Source organism: Mesoplodon bidens, assembly GCF_964165515.1.
Source record: "Mesoplodon bidens genome assembly, chromosome: 10".
Classification (NCBI taxonomy): domain Eukaryota; kingdom Metazoa; phylum Chordata; class Mammalia; order Artiodactyla; family Ziphiidae; genus Mesoplodon; species Mesoplodon bidens.
In genome coordinates, this window is record NC_138172.1 from 34554022 (window position 1) to 34569409 (window position 15388).

The 15388-nt window shown below is 42.9% G+C and overlaps 1 protein-coding gene across 1 annotated transcript in view; it reads right to left on the reverse strand.

The window, feature by feature from the left end:
• Positions 1-15388, reverse strand: part of CACNA2D3 (calcium voltage-gated channel auxiliary subunit alpha2delta 3) — a gene marked incomplete at both ends in the record, with an annotated part of 788351 nt that overhangs the window by 194221 nt on the left and 578742 nt on the right. Inside the window, 3 exons of the mRNA XM_081246546.1 lie at positions 1668-1742; positions 10776-10856; positions 12323-12394. Of these exons, the coding sequence (XP_081102672.1) occupies positions 1668-1742; positions 10776-10856; positions 12323-12394 (228 nt within the window). The remainder of the gene's footprint in view (positions 1-1667; positions 1743-10775; positions 10857-12322; positions 12395-15388) is intronic.

Genomic DNA, 15388 nt, shown 5'->3' on the forward strand with positions numbered 1-15388 from the left:
TACCACCCACCAACAGGCAGCCCCCACTGGAAGGCTTAGAAACGGGTAATGTGCTAAGCTTTTTAAACTTAAATATGTTTTTAGACTTAAATATCCTTAAAAAGTTAGGAGCTTTTTCAATCAGACTTTTCAATGATTCTGAGTTATGTGTGGAATTAGCTAACCAGTTAACTCAACCCTTTTTTGATAAAAAGATTGTTGAAGTCAAGTATTACCTTAAATCCCATCCTGAAGCATGCATATGGGATCCACATGATGTGGCCATGACTCCATTAATACCAGGGCAATTAGAGCAAAGTTGGATGATGATGGAGCTAAAACACGGACTTTTTCTAAACAATGATTCAAGCGAGAAGCAAACTGGTCCCCACGATGTTTCACCAATAAACATTTGCATAGCAGGCATTGCTGCTATTTTCTAATTTTGATGAAAGGGAAAAAGACATGTGGGGTGGATGTGCGTGCGTGCGTGCATGTGTGTGTGTGTGTACAGCTATAGGAAATGAACTACACTTTCTTTGTTTTGTTTTGTTTTTGCGGTACCCGGGCCTCTCACTGTTGTGGCCTCTCCCATTGAGGAGCACAGGCTCCGGACGCGCAGGCTCAGCGGCCATGGCTCACAGGCCCAGCTGCTCTGCGGCATGCAGGATCTTCCCAGACCGGGGCACGAACCCATGTCCCCTGCATCGGCAGGCGGACTCCCAACCACTGCGCCACCAGGGAAGCCCTGAACTACACTTTCTTAACATTCAAAAGCAGAGTTTACTATATTACTCTTTATACTTTTATATCTTCTTTAAAATTAGCTAACCACAGACCGAAAGGGATGTCCTTTTTTCAACACATTACAACTAGTCCAGGGATGGCAAACATGTGGTGCACTCACTGCCTGCGCACCTCCAGAGTCCGCAGTGGACCAGGGCCTCCTATCTGACAAGCCTGGCTGCCCTTCAGAATGCTCCTCAACACAGTGATCCAGACAGCCTCTCCCCAGGGATCAGAATGGACCGTGATATTCTGGGCTGTCCTGGGTTTGACCTAACCCCACTCACTTCTGAGAGAGTGAAAACGATGCTGAAAGAAAATGGTTTACTTTGGTCAGCTCACCAAACAATGCTACTGGATACAGCTTAGGCAGGACAAGGAGAAAATCTCAACTGTTTCAATTAAACACAAAAGGTACTGTTGAATACCTTCAAGGCAGCAGGCACTGGGCTTGGGTAATGTATTTTGGGGGCAAATCCTGTCAGAATGAATTTCCAGGGATTTTGGATCTAATCTGTTGTATCAAATGTAACTTTCAATAAGTTGGTCTCAGACTGAAGTGTTAGAGACCATTTGTTACATAAAGGTATCTATTATGATGGGTTTCAAGCTGTCCAGAGTTTAAAATTTTTCCATATATTGGCAGATGTGAAATAGATATATAAGTACATATAGATATATATGGATTTATATATAAAACCATGATAGTAAATATATTTACCCTACATTATTTACATATTTTATGTCAAAATGCTAGTTATAAACTATTAAAACAACCTTTTAGAGACAGTATTATGAATTGAGCGTTTCAAGTGAAAACTGCAAAGTGTAATTACTGTAGAACTGAAGAAAATCTTTTGAAATCATAAAGGGAGAAACACAGAAATAAGTATGTCTCTTACCAGTGGTCTGAGTTCTGGATGTGTCAGGATATATCCATTATTTGTGATTGCAAAGGCATAGCCATGAATCCCTAACTGTAAGAAGAAGCGAGAAAGAAACCTTCATTAGCTTGCTCCCTGGTGAATTCACAAAGCAGAAAGCAGCCCGACATTTAGTAATTTGCAGCTTAAACTTGGCATTCATAACCCTTATCAGCACAATATTTCATTAAAATGAATGCAAGGCGCTGATCCTTGACATTTGGTGGAAATGAAGACCTGTCACAGGATAAGCTCAGCAAATAGCACAATTTAAAATGTCACAGACCCACGTTGGCATCCAAAGCCCTTACTTTGATTTATTTAAAACAAAAACAATTATATTTTTTAAAAGGCAAGTGGCTAATGTTTCTGGAGACCTTATGTCCAAGTGAACAGAATTTTGTCAACCTGGGTGTCTTCTCTCTACCTGAGATAAGGCAAGAGGGGCCTCCCTCTGAGGCACATCTAGGCTCCCTACAATTCCACACCCCTAGGGGCCATTGCAAGCATGCACTCTCCTAGGCAGTCATTTTCCATAACTCTTCAAGGATAAAAGTGTCCCCACCAGGCTATATAGGAGCCTGCCAACCCTTTTTATATCCTTTCGTCTTTAAATTGTGAGGCTGCCAAGGTTTTCCATGCATGCTTCCATCGACACAAAGCCTGGGTAATTTTCTATGCAGAGCCTCACTTAATTTATGTTTTCTGACTAAATGGGACTATGGGAAATAGTTTGAGAGCAATGAAATGTTTTACTAGCTTTAAAAAGTATGTAATCAAATTTAACACTGCACTTATTTAAATAATAATCTCAGCTTTTTGACAATATTTCTATTACACAGTTGACTGCACCCATTGGCTATAATAAATTTACCTACAAATCATTCATGTATTAAAATGGCCTCTGGCATAGAACCCATACTGATCTCTCTCTCTGAAGAAAGAAAATGTAACCCACTTTTGCCAGAGCAGTGAAAGGGGAGAAGAAAAAGAAATCCTCTGTTTTTTTCCAATGAGTTATTTCATAGTTCTGAGCCCTCACTGTTACTTTTCTTGGAAATTCTCTGCTGCTCACATTCTTGAATATGATACTATTAAATGATCCAGACAACAGAGTTTACAAACAAGAATGACCCTGTCTGCTTGTTAGCTTAACGTCAAGGTGATGTGAAATTAACTTCAGGGAATTTAACACCAGAAATTAAAAGTTTTCTTTGCATTACATAAAGTAAATATGCACATGGTAGTCAAGGGCAACAGGCATTTTCTTCTGGAGTTACCTTGCAAAGCAAGTCTTAATAAGATTCTACTTGATTCTAATGATAAAAGTGTATTTTATTATGCTGTGAAAGATAAACCAGCTATCCTCTGAGATGTATATCATATCTTTCATCTTGTCTCTTGGAAAAAATGTCAGACACAGTCAACACTGCATTAATTACCTTTATTTATGTCCCAGTTTAATATGGACTGCAGGGGTCAAAAAAGACTCAGAGAGTTTGACTTTTTCCATTAAAGGCAAAAGTGGTATTTGGTTGGAAATTCAAACTCACAATGAGACCAAACAAATAATATTTTATATTCAACTAATATATTCAGTGCCTTCTAATTTACATTCCTTCACTTCTTGGTTTGCTTGTAGGAAGTAATACTCAAAAGAAGGTAAAACTCCATGCATATGTCCCCCTTAATGCCCTCTACTTTTCTTGTGTCAAAATGATAATCATCAATTATTTGTGAGGTTGACTATAAGTAATCAAGGCATCAGTCAAGGCCTTTAATTATTTAATGCCTGTCTCCCTGCCAGAATATAAGTTCTGTGACAGCCAAGGTCATACCATGTGGTTATGGAGGGGTGGCTGGGATGGAGGGAAGAAGGGTAGAGAAAGGAGAAAGCAGAAAAGGAGGAAGGAGGGAAACAAGAGAAACTGAATTGAGTGCAGATGCTACAAAGTTATCCTAAACTCTCTGCTTCCTCCCTGGGATGCAGAGACTGAGCTGACCTTCCCACACAATGTCCTCTACTCACTGTTCAACTGCCATCTCTACTTCCTTGTTGCTCACTCGTGCCCGACCCTACTAGAGTCTGCCTCTGCTGTGACCCCTTGCCTATCAAGATGCCACCGGAGCTCCTTTCTTTACAGTTGCCAGTGGACTCCTAACTGCCAAACCCTATAGAAAGCTCTCTCTCTTCCTGGTTGTATTAGCCGACTGCCCCCTCCTCCTTGACACTCTCTAGTCCCTCAGCTGCCAGGACCTACACTCCCGGGTTTCCTCCCTTTCATAGGACCCTCATCCTCCACCCACCCTGGAAGCACTAGTTTTCCCTAAGTTTCTGTCCCCAGTGTCCCTTGTCTACTTTAGCTCTCTCTCCCGCAACACGATTCATTAACCACCTGGATGCTATTGATCTCCAGGTCTGTGCTCCAGCCTTGGCCTCTCCCCTCAGTGGCAGATCCCAGTATCCAAGTGTGTGTCGGTCATCTCTGCCTGGACATCCCATAGGCGCCCCAGACTCACGCAGTCCAGCATGGTGGCTCTTTCCCTTAGCGCTGCTCTTCCTGCTCTTCTCTCTCAGTCAGCGGCACCACCAACCACCCAGACTCCTCAGCTGCAAACTCTTCTTTCTCTTTCATCCCCAACTTCTTGACCTAAGTAATTACTAATTTTTCCTCCAGAAATCACTCAGATTCAACTCTGCTTCCCCACCTTACCATTCATGTAGATTTAATATAACAGATTGCCATAATGGTCATATCTGCTCTTCCTGCCTCAAAGCTTGGCCCCAACTAAGTCATCCTTCAGATTAATCAAAGTCAAAGGTAACTGTGACTCTGTTGCTCCCCTTTGTAAAATGCACTAAAGACCTCTTTCATGTATAAGATAAAATCCATGGGCCCAGCCATCAAGTCTCCCTGGGGTCTGGCCCCTACCTAGTTACCCAGCACTGCCTTCTTTCACTTATTGCCTCTCAAGGGCACACGACAGCGACAACACCACCCCTGCAGTTGTTTTCTCCCACTTAGATTTTTACTCACACAGTGTGAGCTGCCCAGAGCACTGCTCCTTCCCATCTCCCCAAGCTGATTCTCACCCATGTTATGAGCTCAGCCTCAGGATCTTCCCCTATAAAAGGTCTCTCCTGTTGCACCATCCTTTCCATACCATGTCTCCATAAAACCCTGAGAATTTTTTCCATTATTACCTTCACCCTGTGTACATGAAAATGCTACACTTACTTTTCTGCCTGCTTCTCAACCCTAGCTGGTTGTCTTTCTTTTCTCTGCCTTGTTCTAGATAAGGCAGTGCCTCCCCCATAAGAATGGGCTCTTTGTGGGGAAGGAATCATCTCATTATTTCTGACTTCTCCAGTCTCTAGCATAATGTCTAACACATGACAGGTGCTCCAGTTGAGGTTTGCATGTATTTAAGACATTCACTACTTTACCCAAATATTACCTAGTTCATCTTTAAAGTTTGAGCTAAAGTAAATATTGAACATGAGCTGAAAAGTAGAAAAGTAGAAGCTGATTTGCTATTGGAGGTACATAGTCAGTCCTCCTCAAGCCTGTACCTGAGAAAGACTTCTGACATTCAGAAACTATCTGGTTAACATCCCTCCCAGGAGAACAGTCGGAGAAAATAACATCAGAATGTTTTGTTGTTGGTTGATGGCCTATGGATATAACCTAATGTAGATGTAAGAACAGAAACTGAACAAATCTCAAAACACATTCTGTGGATGAGTCTCTCAGAAACCTTAAACTTGTGTATGGCAATGTCCAACATTTGTTTTGGGCCCCAAATCAATATACAGATGAAATCTCTAATTTTTGTTTCATCTGAAATAGAACCAGTCTTCCTGTCCATTCTAATGTGCAGTCCCATGGAGTAATAAGAGAACAGATGGGACACAAGGCCTTCCAGCACTTGGGGCTGCCAAAGGGGCCCTCATCCTGAATCATACTCTTCTGGAGGCCAGGAGGCTCAATATCCAACAGCCCGGGGAAGGAGGTGCTTCCCTTCCAAGTGCAGAGACTTTGGGCTAATGAAGTGAACCCAATTATAAAATGGCTCATTACATTAACAGAGGCTGTGGTGTCCGGAAATTATTGCTGGGGTGTCTGGAATTCTTAATAAAAAGTACAGGAAGTCTGATTGCTTCTGGGAAAATCTATGAAGCTAAGGGAAAAAAGAGAATTCTATCTTCTGGGAAAACCCCAAGAGTAGACTCATCTTTACAAGGTGTTAATCAAGAGAAAAGGGTATAATTTGCACTCTGCTCCCTGGAGCTCTCCTCTCCTAGATGAGAGAGCCATGTTCAACCATGGCTCACTCTGCCTGCCATGCACACCTTTTTCCCAAGGCTCTTGTGGGAACCAGAGGAAGGATAACTTAGATTAAGGTATGTCATACCTGGGTCTCTCGTTCCCAGACCTTAGGAAAAGCCTAAAACAGAAGTGCCTGTATTTCAGACACTGCTGGTTAATTTTCTGTAGCTGATCTTCCTCTATCCCCTTATTATACTTTGTTTCATTTATCTTTTACTAGCTGAGTTATACTGAGAAAGTTATTTCACATATCCTCATCTAAAAACGGGGTCAAGTGGTACCCACTTCATGGGAGTGTAATAAGGATTCAGTGGGAATAGTGGATATAAAGCAATTTTACCATACCAAACACACAGTAAAAAGTTCAATGAATGTTTTATTGTATTATTTTAGCCATTATTATTATTTTTAATATTTTAACTATTATTTAAACTGTTACTATTATTGTCCTTTATTGTTCCTAATGGCTCTAGGGTAATAAAGGCTAAAAGTCTGGATTGCTAGTTGTGAGACTTGGCGAGATATTTAAACTTTCTGAGCCTCTGTTTCTTTAGCCAAGGGTAATAGCAGTGTCTACCTATTATTAAGTGAGATAATGCTATAAAGAGCTTAGTACATTGCCTAGTAGAGGAAGCTTTGAGAAACAGACTCACAGGGTAAATGTTATCAGTTCCTATATGTTCACACTTTCTTGATTTACTGGGCATATATTAAATAGTGGCCTTATATATGGGCTTCTACATCTTCTTATATGGTGCAAGAGGATTAAGAGTGGTAAGGATGGTGGGATGCCTTTCCTTAAACAGTAAGCCAGCAATTCTGGGCACCTAAGTCTGGGGATTTCAATAAAAGTAAAGTCCACTATCTTTAGGGGCCTCAAATACCTCCCTAATCCCCTGAGTTTCCATCTCCAGGGAGCTATACAGTTTCCAACATGTGCTTATGTGACTTTGGATCAACCAGATGTCCTATCATGCTCCAGAAACTTAACTTCAACTGTAAAAGCCTTGTTGTTGAATGAACCTGGTTGTCAGGGCTCCAGGGTGACAGTAGGAAGAAAGACTTTTGTCATCTCAGTAAACCCAACCAGGAAAGTTCTTTTGTTAAGGAGGCCACCTTTTGTGAGCTTGGACACATGATTTTAGATTAGAGTTCATTTCCTCTTATCATGAAGGTGGCTTTCTAATTTGATCACCTAAATGGAATTAGCATATTGGAAGAGACATGCCTTGCTTGTTTAAAGAAGTTTCCTCTTCTAGGAGTGGAGCATGTGCTAAGGACCAGCTAGGAAGCACTGGGAAGAACTTAACCTTATGGGTTCTCTGAGAAGCCTGGGCCAACAGGTGAGGGTGCAGCATGGGCTTATGGAGGGTGGTGATGGCGCTGATGTCCAGGGCTAAGGGGAGCCCTAGGAGGCAGGGATACATACCCCAAGTCTGAACAATCCCCTATGGTCCTCACTCCTCAGCACTCCATCATCTTCCCATGGCCTATTTTGCTTTCTTAGGAAAAACAGTGTAGAGCGAGATGATTTTAGGTGGCATACAGGGCCTGTGTTAAACTTCATAGCCAGAACCACTAGTAAGAGGCAGCCCTTTTAAAAATTTCTTCCATTCTTCCAATTATATCAAAAAGAAACTTTCCGTTAGTATATCTTTAACATTTGCCTTTAATACTAACTTAAAAGAAAAAGAGAGAACAGACTTCAAGTTCAGAACCTTGGAATCAATTATTTAATACTATTATTTTGTTTTTATAATTTTTTTTACAATTATCTTCTATAATGCAAATTGACACTGGCTTTTCTTTTTAGAAATGATGTGTTTCCTATCAAAATTTAGTTAAGTGAAGAAAGTTTCAGGCTGATTTACAAGTGAAGTATTAAGTAAATAATGGTACAGAGAGTATATGAAGTAGTATGTGAATGGCTTAGATCTGCTCTAAGAATGTGGGTCTAGGTTCATATCACACTCACCACTTCCTACTTATGTAGCCCTGAGCTCTGTGAACATAAGCCCTGCAAACCTGAGTTTCCTTAAGAGTAGAATGGATACAACAGCACTGCACTTACCTGAGGAAGGTTTCACAACATGATGGGGGTAATGTTCTTTGCACAGCACGGAGTACTGGGCAAATGTTATCTGCTAATATTATACCTTGAGACATCCCATTTTGTACCACAAAATGGTGCTTTTTAAAATAGGTGTTTTCTGCACCTGTCACTTTGCATCCAACCCTCTGAGGGGTGACCTGATCATTTTGGCTGCAGTCATCCATTTAGCTGACTTGCTTGGATAAGGGTTTGCTGTGATGCTTGGTAATCTGTTCTCTTGCTCTTATCCTGGCCCTCTGTCAAAAAGGTGGACCTATCCTTGTCATCAAACTTAAGAATCTTGCCTAACACACATGACCTTGTATCCTAAGCCTTTCCCCGTGTCTTTCAAAATTCTTGGAAAGCCCCATTTTCAAAGGTGGCTGAGGATCCCAGCATGTGGTTGCCTAGTCCATTGTTCAGTTAACCCATCGTTCTGCTGGGCATTCTGGGTTAGCAAAGGATCAGTGGAGGTGAAGCCACAGGTGTCAGAATCTGGGGTAGGAAAGGTGTCAATAGCTCTCTGCAAGCAGTACCCCCTGTGGAAGAGGGCTGCAGGTACCAGGGGCTGGGGGTCAAACCTGTCTTCTTGACCAGTGTGTTACCATTGCTCCTGACTCATGACAGTGGTCAATGCTTCACACAAGTCTACAAGCAGGTTCTATTGTTATCACCATTGGACAGACAGGAACTAAGGATTTGAGAGAGTTGTCCATACCCAGCTCCTCAGTGATAGAGCTGAACTCCAAATGTATCTGCTTCCAGAGCACTAACCACTGCTTCTTCCTGCCAAGGTCCAGGAAGAAGGGCCTCTCACAATGGTAGTGAGGCAGGCTCAGCACATCAGGGAATGAGGTGGTAAGGGAGGGGGCCCTGCCAGTTAGCCAAGAATCTCAGATTCCCAGCCCAAAGGAGCTTGCTTCCCTCCAGATGGGAACGAAAAGAACCCTCGTCAGTCTGTGAGTGGGCCAGAGATGGAGATGGGAGAGCTGGTCTGCTTCATGCTGGGAGAAGAGGGGATGGTATGGTCTCAACCCTTGTGCAGCCAGGGGAACCATGTCAGTCCATGAACTCCTCCTAGGACAAGGAGCAGGGGCTGCTTTCTGCCCCCCTGCACTCCCATGCAAGCATACACAGAGACGGCTCTTGGGCAGTTCCATAGCACTGGGATAGGGCTTAAGGGGACCTTCCTCTTCTCACCCCTTGACTTGCTTTTCTGGGGAGCCTCCACTAGGGAACAGGTGAGAGTTTTCTGCATGGGGTTCAAGGACTCTCTGGGCCATCTTTTAAAAAGGAAAACCTGGTCATGTTACTCCCCTGGCTAACCTATGTATCAGAAAAATATAATGACCATATCTCAATTTACGACTTCACATGTGGCTGTTCAGGCTGAGGTTAGAAGAGATAATTAAGAAAAACTGCCAGTCAAATGAAATTTTAAAAGATCTGTTCAGTAATTCTGCAGGTGGTACAAAGAAAAGACAATGTGTTATGATGGTGGGAAGCAAAAGGTTGAAGCTGGGACAACACTGCTCTAAAGGTAGTAGAGTGTGAACCTGACTTGGATGGAAACCAGGCTCCTGGCCTGTCCATTGCTCTGATTTTGTTGAAGTGCTTATTTAACCATAGCAGCCAAAGAACATAAATACCAAGTAATATCATCCCTATGGACCACAGAATGGTTACTGCCACCATGTCCCCTTCATAGCAACTTGCCACCTCCTGCACCCAGCCTAGGTGGCAGTGCAGTCTGTCACTGTGTGTGCCTGCCTGCCCCAGAGAGGGCAGATGCAATCTGTGGACCTCTGGGAAATCACGTGGAGCTTGGGATGCTTGTTCTCATGGAAAGAGGTTGGGCTGCGGGTGGCACTGGGATGACCCGTTAGAGCCCCTCTGTCCCCAAATGTGGAAGAACTAAATAAACCAAAGAGTAGTTCTAGGAACAGAGTGCTGGGAATACAGCCAGGTAAGGGGGAAAGCATGACCCTCTCTCCCGAGGCAGGGCCGGCCTCACACGCAGAGTTGGTTCTAGCATATCCACCCCCCCGCCCCACCCTTTTCTGAGCCCTTTCCATCTAGTGTTTCTTTTCCATGTTGTTCTAAACCCCCAAAGCAGTGGCCTACCAAGGCCTGCCCTAATCTCTTTGTTCCAAAATTACCTACTCCACCCTCTCAACTATCCCCAGAATTTAAAACAAACTTACAATTCCCTTAGTGCCATAGGTTTAATGCAGCATTAGGAAAGGAATATTAATTTGTACCCCATCACCTTCCAGGATAAAGGGAATACATAGTTGAGAGTCAGAGACCAGTTTTCTTTGTGCCTCATTGGGTTCCTGTTAAGAAGTAACAGATTTTAGAGGGTCCTCAGATTGGGGTGAATCAAGATTGGCTTAGAAAACCATCAAAGGTGTAAGACCTGTGGAGAACTACACAGACTTGTGTAGATTTCCACAGACACATACAAACCTGGATAGGCACGTGTAGACCTAATCAGACCTGCCTGGACTATTATTATTCTAACAAAACAAAACAAAACAAAACAGAGCCCTCTAGAAAGAGAGCAGAAGGGCCTCTTTCCTTCGTGTTTTCCTTGTCACTATGGCAGGTTGTGAAATTATCTTGTGCATTTGGCCCTTGACTATTAATTACGTGATGCATTACCTTGTATTTGGGGATGGTCTTCAGAAGTTCTTTCACTGGGACATCTGTGCCGACCACGCCCAGAAGAATGCCTTTCGATCTCTGTTGAAAAGAAACATTAAACAATACCAACAATAGTATGTTAACTTGGTAGAAGAAATAGAACCTCCTGAAAAGCCACACACCATAGATCACTGTCTGGTGCCTTCTTCAAACTGAGAGAGATTGAAGATTAACCTGGATCTCTATGAGGGAACCTCTTCTATTCCCCATCCGCTACCCAAAATATTCCTAGGCAAGAATGGTAGCTTCTCAGGCCAAACATTACCTACTATATATCCCTCAACACACGCCCATGCCAAGACACCCTAAAAACCATTTTCTTCTCTCTCCTGAAAAATCAAGAATCTGAAGAAGCTAAGGACTTATGATCATTAATCAGTTTCTCTTATGGAAACGTTTTATAGGAAACACTTAACATGTTAACTACTTTCTCAATTTACACTGCCATCTGGTGCCCACAAGAGAGAGACTAAATAGCCAGAGAAAGATGCAATAACCCTAACACATTTTTAGCAGCAAGTTGGAATCAAGGACTAAGGGGAAGGAATAGGCCTCCAGGGTCCCAGGTCCCAAGGTCAATGTGGTGTACTAAACTTTCTAATGTCAGAAAGGGCCTTCTAGAAGAAAATACACATCACTGTTGTCTGTTGTTTCCCCCCAATTCAAGTGTCCCCAGAACCTCAGGCTGTGTTCTTATTTGGAAATAGGGTCTTTGTAGATGTTATTAATTAAGGATCTCAAGGCAAAATCATCCTGGATGTAGGATGGGGCTTATATCCAATGATTTGTGTCGTTATAAGAAGAAGAGAGGACAGAGAGATAAGGAGAGAAGAAGGCCATGTGAAGACAAAAGCGGAGATTGGAATTATGCTGCCACAAACCAAGGAACTTCTGGGGCCACTGGAAGAGGAAAGGAAAGAGTCTTCCCAAGAACTGACTCCTTGATTTTGGACTTCTAGCCTCTGGAATTGTGAGAATACATTTCTATTGTTGTAAGCCATCCTGTTTGGGGCACTTTGCTGCCACAGCCCTGGGAATCTAATTCAAGGCTGGTACCAGTAAATCAGAGAGAGGTTAACCCACTACAATCAAGGATTCTTTCTGGGGGTTTCCTTCCTCTGGTCATTTAAACACTTAAATTTTGGAAAAGTGCTATAAACTGTAAAATGATGCCTGCTTGAATTCCTCTCATCTATTCTTTTTTTTTTTTGGCTGTGCCAGCTCTTAGTTGCGGCATGCAGGATCTAGTTCCTTGATCAGGGATCAAACCTGGGGCCCCTGCATTGGGAGCACGGAGCCCTAACCACTGGACCACCAGGGAAGTCTCATCTCTCATCTATTCTTGATTTCATGATGCTACCAGCAGGATTAAAAGTGAGGAAAAATTATACATCCTCCATTCTTAAATTAAATGAGTAAATAAAGGGCACCAAAGCTTGAGTCAGAGGGGGTCTCAGATAACAACCACCCTAGCATCAAGTAGGGAATCCAGTCACTGTACTCACAGTTTCGTTCTGCTTACTAAACACAGGCATGGCGACCGTGGTCATCAGGACGGGGCCCTGATCATTGGCAAGCTGGATGGAGACAGAAAAGCCAGTTACCTGAGAATGGTCTGGGATAAACAGTGCTGGAGGCCATACCCTTTGACTAGCTCATCCTTTCCTGACCAGGGGCTGTTGGGAATGGACCAGGGTCCACTTGAGCCTTTATAGCATAGGTGGGAGTGCAACATTCCTCCACCCTGACGTGTAGGTGAAGATCCCAGGCCCTCCTCCCCAGCAGGGGAAACAACGTCAGTTACCATCAGTCACTCCAGCTGATCTGTTTACTGCATTCAGCTATTTGAGTTCAAATAAAGCCCTGTTTGGATCTCAGTGATTCATTTTATTTTATTACTACAGACTGATTTTACTGTTTTACTTTGCAGACTTTTATGTTCAATATGTGCAATATTAATGCTTCTCCTTAATCTGGAAATTGAGGATCAGAAAGCATGAGCATAAGGGGTTTTATGAGTCACCCCTGCTGGAAACAATGGAATCTGGAAGCATTTATTCTCCCCAAGGTAGCTGAGTCATGGCCTTTTTGAACTTCTGCATATCTCTGTATGCCAGTCCCAGATGGAAAACAAACAAAATAAAAACAAAATAAAAAAATAATTTGATCAGCTCATCTTTAAATCACTGGTAAGAAGCTGAACATCCCTCCTGGAAGAACAACTCTGGAAATTTGGCACATAATACACTTCTGTAACTCACTGAATTGCATACAAATGCATTGAGACCACCATCACATCCGTCCTTCACAACAGTGTTAGGAGAAAGGCAGGAATCCCTACTCTGCCCCATTAACAAATGGGGAAGCTGAGTCCTGGACCACAGTAGGCTTTGGTCCAAGACAAACCTCATTCTAATTCTCAGCTTTGAATCTTTATTAACTGCATTATCTAAGCCTTCATGTCCTCATATGAAATAATGCCAACTATTTCCCAACACTGTTGCCATGAAGATAAAATGTGAAACTGCCCAGCAAGGTACCTGGCATCTGCAGGTGCTCAAAAGATGCTAGTTTCCTTTCCCTGCCTTCAAGGTCACATGGCTAGCAAGTAGCAGAGTCTCCAGTAAGATCAAGGCATGTGGCACTGCAGATAGAGACCAAAATTGGCAAGTCTGGTGGGAGAGGTTTACTTCCTGTTTTCACAGCGCATTCAAGCTTCAAATGAAGCAATCTGTGAATAAGAATCCACTATCATCAGTCTAGAGTGTTTTCTGATGTTTGGGCACTTCTCTGTCACTTTAATTCCATAGAAAAAGCAGGTGTTGCTCCCTCAGTCTTCTTGGGAAAAGGCATTATAAAGAGAAGATCCTAAAATTTAGAGGTCCCCATGGACTGAGGTCCTCACGGACTGACTGGCCTCCTGAGAAAAGGTCATTAAACTCAGTCAATCTTCTACCAGTCTTGGTCTTCCAATAGGTTATTTGAGCAATAGGACCTCATTACTTGTAATGTGGTACACAGAATGGCAGTACCTCTGGCACCTGAGTGCCCTAGAAATGCATAATCCCAAGCCCTCTCTAGATTCTCTGAATCTGAATCTTCATTTCAATAGTTAGTATGCAAGAAGCACTGTTAAAAGGCAATGTTTTCCACCATCAATAACCATGATAGTTAAAGAGAAACAACTTATATGCATTGGGAAAACTCCTAACAGGGATAGAGGAGGCCAAGTTTTTATTAGTTTTACCTCTATATCAAGATGGGCCTATATTCCTCCATGACAAGCAAAACAACGCAAGAATCTCAAGATCCCTCAAGGACTGGAAATTCATGATGTGATGGTTAATTTTATGTGGCAACTTGGTTAGGCAACGGTGCCAGTTGTTTGATCAAACACTAGTCTAGATGTTGTTGTGAATGTATTTTTTAGATGCGATTAACATTTAAATCAGTTGGTTTTAGAGATGGCCAAAATGGTGGAGTAGGAAGACCCAGAGCTCACCTCCTCCAAAGGACACACCAAAATTACAACTACTTACAGAGCAACTATCTATGAGAACAAACTGAAGATAGCAGAAAAGATTTTCCACAACGAAAGACATAAAGAAGGAACCACAACGAGATGGACAGGAAGGGCGGAGACGTGGTAAAGTCAAGACCCATACCTCCAGGTCAGCAACCTACAAACAGGAGGAATATCACAATCGTAGAGGTCCTCCCCAAGGAGCGAGTGGTCTGAGCTCCACATCAGGCTCCTCATCCCAGGGATCCTACACTGGGAAGACAAGACTCCAGAACGTCTGGTTTTGAAAAACAGCAGGGCTTATGTTTAGGGGAGCCATAGAGTGACAGAGGCTCTGCTCTTAAAGAGTGCTCGCAAAATCTCACACTTTCCAAGTCCCAGCACAGAGGCAGTAGTTTAAAAGAAGCCTAGGTCAGATCCATTTGCTGACCTTGGAGAGCTTCCTGGAGAGGCAGGAGGCAATTGGGACTCCCCCTGCAGATAGAGATGCTGGCAGCAACCATTTTCAGGAGCTTGTTCCACAACAACACTGGCACTGGCAAGCCCCACTTTGGAATCCTCCCTCTAGCCTAGAGCAACAGGAACCCAGCCCCACCCAACAGTGGGCTGGTACCACCCTGAGCACCTTGGGGCTGTGCAGAGACCCACATGCAGGGATAGAGCTGGAGGGATCATGCTCCCTCATTTCAAACTATACTACAAAAGGTACAGTCATGCAAACGTTATGGTACTGGCACACAAAAAAAGACACATAGATCAATGGAACAGAATAGAGAGCCCAGAAATGAACCCATACTTATATGGGTTCATTATATGAATAATTATATGGGCAATTAATCTATGACAAAGGAGGCAAGAATATACAATGGGGAAAAGACAGCCTTTTCAATAAATGGTATTAGGGAAACTGGAGAGCTACATGCAAAAGAATCAAACTGGACAGTCTCACATCATATACAAAAGTAGACTAAAAATGAGTTAAAGACTTAAATGTAGGACCTGAAATCATAAAATTCCTAGAAAAAAAACAGGCAGTATGGTTTTTGAC